The sequence below is a fragment of the Sminthopsis crassicaudata genome, chromosome 5, assembly GCF_048593235.1.
Source record: "Sminthopsis crassicaudata isolate SCR6 chromosome 5, ASM4859323v1, whole genome shotgun sequence".
In the NCBI taxonomy this organism is placed as follows: domain Eukaryota; kingdom Metazoa; phylum Chordata; class Mammalia; order Dasyuromorphia; family Dasyuridae; genus Sminthopsis; species Sminthopsis crassicaudata.
The window spans coordinates 184956587-184966314 of NC_133621.1; the positions used below are offsets into that span (position 1 = coordinate 184956587).

The 9728-nt window shown below is 34.5% G+C and overlaps 1 protein-coding gene across 1 annotated transcript; it reads left to right on the top strand.

The window, feature by feature from the left end:
- The first annotated feature begins 1179 nt into the window (after positions 1-1179).
- Positions 1180-8495, top strand: AICDA (activation induced cytidine deaminase). Its single transcript, XM_074267113.1, has 5 exons — positions 1180-1265; positions 5401-5548; positions 6698-6968; positions 7504-7619; positions 8038-8495. The coding sequence occupies exons 1-5, from the start codon at positions 1258-1260 to the stop codon at positions 8089-8091; spliced, it is 597 nt and encodes a 198-aa protein (XP_074123214.1). The 5' UTR covers positions 1180-1257; the 3' UTR covers positions 8092-8495.
- The last annotated feature ends 1233 nt before the right edge of the window (positions 8496-9728 follow it).

Genomic DNA, 9728 nt, shown 5'->3' on the forward strand with positions numbered 1-9728 from the left:
CTAGAAATGGCCAGGATCCATATTTAACTCCCTGTGAAACATCCCAGTCAGAATAAGATGGGGAAGGAGGCTCCCCTGATTATCTGCATTTTATGTACATGGTCTTTCCTATATCTATTTGCATAAGTGAGGCTGGTGCTTCACTACCTTCATAACCAATCCAGGTCTTTGATTGATGACATTTTTACTTTAAAGGTTTACAAAAGATAGTCTCTTGGTCCCAAGGACAAAGATATAAAGTTAACAAAGGTTGAATTTTAGTTTTGATTAATAAAATGAATATGATGTAGGTTTCATTTTAACATGGGATAGGGTCAGAGTATTTGGAGTGGAGAAATCTTCCAAGGTTTAACTTGTTAAGCTTAGGAAAGGAAATGAAATTTTCTGTATTGGAAAATAGGCACAACCTTTCCCCAAATACATAGAAATCATTTGGGTTTCAATTCTGACCAAAAAATGAAGGTTTTGTCTATTTAGGATCACTTACATTTTGAAAATAATTAGTGAAAGTAGTGAAAGGAAAAGTTATTTTTGACCACAGTTGAGAGCTACTGTGTAATTTAGCAATGATAAATATATATACATATATATTTATATATTTTAAAAAGCACGGTACTGGGAAATAGAAGTCTGGAATCTAGTTGACCCCATGCTATGTTAGATTTCAGCAAATTGAAGATATCTGTACCTTACTCTTATTTCATAGGGATATTAAGATACTACTAAAGGTATTTTTAACTCATGGAATAGAATGTCATTTAAATGCAAAGTTCAATTATTTATTATTATTAATAGTAATTAAGCAGTGATCAATATGGGATCATTGAAATATTGAAATTTTTAATATTATTCAATAATTAAAATATTGAAAATTTTAGAATACCTTGTATATGGACCCTAAATTTTGAGTGTGGATTTAGACTTTTGCATCCTTAAGTGATGGAGGCAGGATATTCAGAGATATAGTCCCAGAAAAAATTAAGCCTAGTTGTACCCAGTTATTTAACCCTTGCTACTGTGCTTGTGGACAACTCCTCCCCCCTTTTAGATACCCAAATCAGGAAGAACATGCTGATGCAAGGTACAGGTTATGGGGGCAAGGGGAGGAGCACTGAAGGATAAACTTAAATTTGAATGTGTGGATTTGAAAGGTACACAGATACGCCTGTGGAGCAGCAGTGGTTGAAGCAACAATTTCCTCTCGCCCCAAGACTTCCAGGGAGCCAAGAAAGAGCCCCCCAATTCCCCATCACAGTCATGGACAGGTAAAGAGGCAGCCTCCTTACAGATTAGACCAGGGCAATTCATAGCAAAAGTAAGTGAAAATGTTCACTTGCTTTCTCTTGCTTTTTACTCAGAATAACTCTGAGTCATTAAGCATCTACGTTTGGTCCTTCTTTCTTTTTCTCTCTTTTCTTTTTGGTCATCTCCATCTTACTCATTCCTCTTTGATACTTTCTTTTTTCTCTTAAGTTCAGTTTGTTTGTGCTAAACCTTTTTAAAATCTCTCCATTCATATTCTTTAGCTCTTTCCTTATTTATTTATTCATATGTATATATACATAATTTATACTAGTACATGGAATTTTAAACCTATGGCCTCAAAGGTCACCTAATCCAAGCATCTCATTATAAAGATGAGAAAACTAGGGAACTTCTTTCTAAATCTCAGTGCAAAAAAACTCTGAATTTTATGTACAGATTTCTTTCCTGTAATCCCAATTTCTATCATCATCCCCAATGCTTTTGAATCTTCTATCAAAATTTCTGTTTTACAATTTTATATTGCTCTGAACAATAATGGTAATAATACATTTTATACAACAAATAATTCTGACTTGTTGGATGTATATTCTGAACATTCATTTTGTATTATAATATTATCTACCTTATCCATATGCTTTGTTTGTATTGTACTTATGCTAGACAGTCACCAATTAAGGTGAACTATTTAAGACTTTTTTTTGTGACTTAAAATAACTGAACTCCAGACTATATATCCCTTCTTGTCTTTAACCCTTGTGGTTACCCACTTATTAAAGTCAGATATTGGTCAATAGTGGTTGGGCTAGAACTACTTCTAGGTGACAGAGTCCAGTACTTGTTTCTAATGAAATGCAAATTAGATGACAGGAGAAGTGACTTTTGATAAAATTGGGCATAGTGAGAAAAATAAGGAAATATAGAGAGTGAATTTCATAGGAAAAAAATAAAATAGGAAGAGAAAAAAGTGAAATTTGTGAAGCAAATATGACTGATAGATGAAAAAGGACTGTCAGAAGTATGAAGAGACAGAAATAGAAATAAAGAAAAAATTTGGCAGATGACTAACATTTAATGTAATTATTTTCAATATGTGGGTTATAAACCCTCTGGGAGGGCCTTGGAGTTATTTCAGGGATCTACATATTCATATTTTATAAAGTATTGTCATTTTGACTCATATTTAGCTCTAATAAAATGTTCTATGTGACTCAGTTTCTTGAGCTATTACACCTGTGTAGGCAGAAAGAAAGAAATTATATGTTTCTCACTTATATGTATTACTACTATTTTTCTAGAAATACACAGAAACTATTATAAGTAATAAAATGAAAATTTAGTCAATGAATTCACAGTAACCTCTTGTCATTAAGTATTTTTTATTCAATAATACTTATAGCACAACTACTATCATATGAGATTTTTTTTTTTTTTATATATTAGGAAGAAATCCTTTTACTCAAGAAGGTTGGGGACCTCTGATCTAATGCAAGTCTCTCAAGGGAAAAATAAAATCTCTGCAATATTCACTATATTAAGGCTATTTTAAACCTATTTGATTCTGGTTTGCATTGTTAAGGAAGCAGCTAGTGTTCTACCTCAGGGAGCACAGCTGTTCAGAGTAGCTGACAATTTGAACATCTAAAAACTGTTTTCAAAAAATCTTCCTTATGTTGATGAAATATATGGAGGGAATTTTTCTTTGTATAAAATTTGTGAGAAATAGAGGGTTCCAGTGTTTAGTTGGTAACATAGAGGCTAAGAGATAGAGCAAGGGGGAGGTAAAAGATCATGAAAGATGAAAGGTTATGCAATTGTGACAGGAAGAGCTACTACAAAAATACTAATCTATTTGTAGGATGAAGAAAAAGTCTGTGAAGGGATTTTGTTATATTTTTTTAATTTATTTTTAATATTTCCCAATTAATTTTAGTCTGGTTTGAGCAGCTCTGAAGGCCTTGAGTTTGATATCTGTGAATATGATACTCTTATTTTAAAGATGAGGAAACAAAGGCCTAAATGGGTTTATCCAAGTCACACAGCTAGTTAATGAGAAGTAGTTAGTGTAAGAGTACAGATAAGAACCTCCATTTCCTCCTAGTTCATTATTCTTTCTAATACAACAAGCTGCCTCATTTAATTTTTTTTTTTTAAATAGATTCTTCTTCTCTCTCCCAGGTTGGAAATGCAGTGGCTATGCATGGAAGTTTTTTTTTATCAGTATGGAAGTTTTAAGTTGCTCCCTTTTCCTCGTTTGAATTCATTCACTTCTCCTTTGGAGGTCTGAAAGCCCTCTGCTTCAGAAGTGTCACTGCACTGGCGTCAGACAGTGCAAACTCTTAATTAGCTTTAGTCCTACTGCAGCTCAGAACTCCTGAACTCAAGTGATCCACCAGCCTCAGCCTCCCCAGCAGTAGGGACCACAGGCACGGGACACTCTACCCTGATTACCTCATTTAATTTACAGAGAACAAAGAAGAAGATGACACTGAAAGACGATTGGTCAGGGTTAATAAAACTCAATAGCTTTATTAAAAAGATCCCCTAGTGAGGGAAGGATGGGGGAGAGGAAAAGGAATACTTAAGCTTCTTTCCTAATTTCAAATGAAGTCCCTTATCTCCATCGATACCTCTCCTTCAACACACATATGCACACACACACATAAATACACATGTACTGCAAAAAATTTAAGACTTTTTCTTTCTAGGTTTACTAGAATACATTTAAACAATGTTCTGTATTTATTATTATTATTATTATAGCGTTTTATTTACAAGACATATGCAAAGGTAATTTTTTAGCATTGACCCTTGCAAAACCTTCTGTTCCAACTTTTCCCCTCCTTCCCCCCACCTGCTCCCCTAGATGGCAGGTAGACCAATACATGTTAAATATGTTAAAGTATATGTTAAACACAATATATGTATACATATTTATAGTTATTTTGCTGCACAAGAAAAATCAGACTTAGAAATAAGGTAAAAATAATCTGAGAAGGAAATAAAAAATGCAAGCAGACAAAAACAGGAGTAGAAATGCTATGTTATGGTCCACACTCGTTTCCCATAGTTCTTTCACTGGGTGTAGTTGGTTCAATTCATTACTGCTCTATTGGAGCTTATTTGGTTCATCTCATTATTGAAGAGAGCCATGTCCATCAGAATTGATCATCATACAGTATTGTTGTTGAAGTACATAATGATCTCCTGGTCCTGCTCATTTCACTCAGCATCAGTTCATGTAAGTCTCTCCAGGCCTCTCTGAAATCATCCTGCTGGTCATTTCTAACAGAACAATAATATTCCATAACATTCATATACCATAATTTTTTCAGCCATTCTCCAATTGATGGGCATCCATTTAATTTGGACTTATTATTTTACATATTGAATAAGGATAATCTATGAAAACTTTAAAATAGGAATTATTTATTTTGATATAATGTTATCCTTCCCATCTCAACATTTATTACCATAATCATTGCTTATCATCCTGATATTCTTACAAATCTTAATTATGTATAACAGGTACTTGGTAGAGGGGCTGGTTGATTTATAGGTTCAAGAGAAATAAAATAATTCTCTTTGAGGCCCAGCACATCATGTTTAATTATATCAGATGTGACATTTTGAGAAAAAGATTGCTAAAGTTCTGTTGGTTTTGAAGGGGAAAAGTGAGACCAGAAAATTCACTACTGTGATTCATGAGAAAAGCAAGTATTTTAGGAGATATAAATGAAGAGAGGAAGATGTGAGATAAATGAATATAATTCAACAATTTGAGAAATATATTTATTATGTGCTTACTGGAGAAGATACTAAGTTATAAAGCTTCTGTGATGCTATCTCCTAATAAAACAGGACTAGACAGGGTCTGAAGGAATCAGACAATTACTGAAGAAAGAAATTACTTTCCAAGTGAACTAAATAATAGTTGTTTCACAATCTTGATAAGCCAGTCTCAAGGAAATAGATCTGAATATTTCTCAGGCCTACAGCAAAGGGGCAATAGCATTATTCCTGTAATGTATATACCCAGTAGTGAGTGACTCTAAATTGAATTGTTGCCTTCAATAACTGTAGGGAAAGACAAACTCTTTCAAACTTTTTTTCTTTCTTTCTCCTCTTTTTCCATAGCCTCTTAATGAATCAAAGGAAATTCCTCTACCACTTCAAAAATGTAAGATGGGCTAAAGGTCGTCATGAAACCTACCTGTGCTTTGTTGTGAAACGGCGAGATAGTGCTACCTCCTTTTCACTGGACTTTGGTTACCTTCGCAACAAGGTATTGATCAGAGTATAACTTTCTGAACAATCTAGAGCTAAACCAGCTAATGAAGGCCCATTCATTTGATCATTGTGATTTGTCCACTTTCTTCTTCATCTCCAGTTACAATTATCCTAAATAACTGCTTATCCTACTGCTTATCCTACTACTTATCAGACACACACAATCAACCAAGTCTCTCCCACATCTCTACCCACACTCCCACATCTTTCTCCATCATATAAATTATGCTTTCACTCTCTCTCTTTCCACAGAGAAAAAAATTCCCCTACAATTTATCTATCAGTAAATATTGGACAACCAGGTGGATTGAGTTCCAGACCTAGAAATAGTTAAGAATGGCTGAGCTTAGATACTTCCTAGCTGTGTGACCCTGGGCAAGTCACTTAATCCCAGCCTCAGGGAAAAAAAAACAAAACAAAAAACATTAAAGTGTTATATAAATGCTACCTTTTATTATTTGTTTAATACCTACTATGTCTCAGATAGTACTCTGGAAAAAGAAAGGAACTTAGACAATGAGGGAAATACGTACACAGAAAAGCATTAAAAACATGGACTGCATGTGTATTTGTATTGGCAGAGGGGCATCCTGATTTTTAATCCTTCTTTTTTCAATGCATATTGACATCTTCTGTGAAACTTATAGTCTTAGAGCCCTGTCTGATCAGTAACATTTAAATGATTTGCCCAGGTTCTCACAGGAAGAACATATCAATGGTAAGACTTGAACTTAGATCTTTCTAACTTCAAACTTAGCTCTCACTCCAATCTGACATATGGGTCAAGTTCTAGGAAAAATCCACCAATAACAGGGGATAGAATAAAGTTGCAGAGTGAAGAAGTTTATGGGTCATTGTAGAAAAAGTCTACATAGCCTATACAAATATAAATTGCAGTCTAGAGATTGGGCCTATGAACCTAGTCAATGATTAGGAGTTTTAGGAGTTTCTTGGAGTGGTGGGCCATTACTGCTCTCTTTTAATCTCAGGAAAGTTATTTTTTTTTTTTAAAGTACAGGTAAATATATCAGAAGTTCAAGTTTTACAGTAAGCTAACATTGTTTTTTTTTTTTTTTTTCTTTATCCTCTACTCCCTCTAACTTCAATATCAATATCGTGTAACAATTTTCTCTTTTCTTTTCAGAATGGCTGCCATGTAGAATTGCTCTTCCTTCAATACATCTCTGCCTGGGACCTTGATCCTAGTAGATGCTATAGGGTAACATGGTTCACTTCATGGAGTCCCTGCTATGATTGTGCCCGGCATGTAGCCAACTTCCTTCGCTGCTACCCTAATCTAAGTCTTCGAATCTTCACTGCCCGTCTCTACTTCTGTGAAGACAAGAAAGCTGAGCCAGAGGGTCTTCGACGTTTGCACCGGGCTGGAGTCCAAATTGCTATCATGACTTTCAAAGGTCAGAATGGTTGAAGATGTAGAAATATTAAGGGGAAATATTTTGCAAAAGTTAGATCAACTGAGAGGATGGAATGGATTCAGAATTCAAATTAAGAAAAGACATTGAGGTGAGGTTAGATTTAAGGGGAGGAGTTTCAGGTTTGGGTTATAATTTGACTTTAGGGGCAAAGATCAGAATTAGAATGTTATAGAAAGATAGAGAAGGACAGTAGATAATGCCCATGAAGGGTGACATCAATATTCCAGAATACATAGATGGATATTCTGTTAGAAATACTGTTGGATTTGCAGTTCAGAACCTGTATTCAAACCTTAACTTTGTTAGTTGTTACTTGTTTGACCTTGAGCAAATTATTTAATATTTGTTTCTACTTATATAAAATGAAGTGCTTACAGTATAGTTAGGGATTGGGATTGGGTATGAGTGTGGAAAACTAACAATGTAAGGTAACAATATACTTATCCTTTAGAGAATATGATTTCCTTTCTCCACTCTGCCTTGGGATCTGACTTTTTCCCTCTCTTTAACTAAGATTATTTTTACTGCTGGAACACCTTTGTGGAAAATAGAGAGAGGACCTTTAAAGCCTGGGAAGGATTACATGAAAATTCTGTTCGTTTGTCTCGACAACTCCGGCGTATCCTCTTGGTAAGGCATCCTTGCTTTCCACCTTCCTTTGAGCCTCTTTTTCCTATTCTATTTTTGACTTTTATTCCTTCTCTCTTTGAGATCATTAATTTTTTCCCCTTTGTTATTCTTCCTCTCTTCTTTATTTTTCTCCATTTCATTGTTCCTTAATTTATGTACTTCTTGATCATCTTTTAGTTCCTTTTTCCTCTTATCTTTTAAGATTTTTCTTTATTTAAATATTATCTTTATCTTTCAGCCTCATGCTTCTGTATATTTATCTTTAATTTCTCCTTATCTCAATTCTTTCCTGTCCTATATCTTTTAAAATTTCTTCTTCATTCTCATTCTTTTGACCTATTCACTCCTGTCAACTCCCTCCTCTGAGGACTGCATACTAGACCATTCAGCCCTTATTTTTCTTTTTCTCTTTTTACAGCCACTCTATGAGATTGATGACTTAAGAGATGCCTTCTGTACTCTGGGACTTTGATACCAGCTTTAATATGATCACAGAGAGTGATATAACTGTTCCTTATAATACCTTCTTCTAGAAGATGCTTGAACTGGTAAATGAATTCACCCACCAAGAATCTATTACCCTGGTAACAACAGCTTTGGGAAATGCTGAAGTGATGAAGAATGCGAACATTCTTACCATTCTCCACCCTGGATCTTCCTGCCAGGATAGTTTTTCATAATTCGTTCCAGTTGAATTTTCAGTGATCTCACTGATGTTCCTTCTAGCCTTTTGCCTTGATAACACGATTCAAACTTGAATTAAGGCAGAATGCTGTTGGGACACTCCTTTTCCAGACTGTGGTTTATGCAGCCTCTCTATGAGAAAGGTTGAGTAACTTTAACCTTAAACCTTATTTTCAAAGCATTAATATCTGTGCAGTGCTGTATTTTAGCTTTGTCTAATGCATATGTTTATGTTTGTAAATAAAGTACTTTTATGTATGGGATGCACTTAGTACTTTCCTGATTTATCGTTTTAAATTTCTGGTAAATGGCTTTAATACTTAAAAAATGTTGAATCAAATTATAATTTCTGAGGTATCTTAGGGAAATTAGGACTTGGAATCATCACAACTCAATGATTTTCTCAACTAACTAATTCCTAGGAAATAAAATTTCTCTTAGCACAGTGTTCAGTTTAAACCAATGGTGTCAAACTCAAATAGAAGCAAGTATCACTAAATTTATCTTATGAATCCCATCAAGCTGCATATTGACTTAGAAAATCACATATTAACATTATCTATGCTCTATTGAAATTTTATTTTGTTAAATATTTCCCAATTATATTTGTAGGAAAATGGAGCACTACACAAAAGGGATGTGAATAGAAAAAGCTCTATGTGTGTAGTGAGGCCCATCTATGGGGTGGAATTATTGCTATGTATGGCTAAAGGGAGGCAGAATAGACATTTCTAGTCGCTTTTTGTTCCATCCCTCTCCAAGTGAGACTTCCATTCTAGCCAGGAGGGACAGTAGGAAGTTGGAGCTGGAAACCAACATTCCCTGAGAGAGAGGGAATACTGGGATGGAAGTCTATCTATCTGCTCTCTTAAATATTGTTTGTCTTGGGGGATGATTGTGTTCCATCCAACTTCTAATCACTTTGTCATTTTGTGAAGAGGGGACCCCAAGCTTAATATCTAAGACCTGATGACTTTTCCATCCATTATCAATTCCACAAAGATATACATAGAGAATAGCAATAAATCCCATTTATCCAAATCATAGTAAAATAAAAATCAGAGAAGGTATATGTAGAAAAACATATGCCAGACAATACAGTATGAAAGTCTCTGTTTTTTAAGGAATTCACATTTCAAACAGAGAGGAAGTTTCCATTAATAAAATTATATAGCTTTCTGTAATAAACCATTCTGACAGCTAGGACTTTAGTGGTGATAACCTTCTTTTCCAGATCTTTGGTTTCTGTGGGTGCTGAAGAGATAGATGGATGGATGGATAGATAGATAGATAGATAGATAGATGCATAGATGATAGATAAGATAGACTGATGGATGGGTGGGTAGATGTATAGATTGGGTGGATAATTTTTCAGCTCTTCACTTACTCTATGTCAAACACTGAGCTAAACAAGAATAAAAATAC

What these genes read in the sequence shown, in the direction of transcription:
- AICDA (XM_074267113.1), top strand. An exon ending in TGCTATCATGACTTTCAAAG is followed by an intron (nt 6,969 to 7,503) that starts GTCAGAATGGTT and finishes TCTTTAACTAAG; the next exon opens with ATTATTTTTACTGCTGGAAC. An exon ending in AACTCCGGCGTATCCTCTTG is followed by an intron (nt 7,620 to 8,037) that starts GTAAGGCATCCT and finishes CTCTTTTTACAG; the next exon opens with CCACTCTATGAGATTGATGA.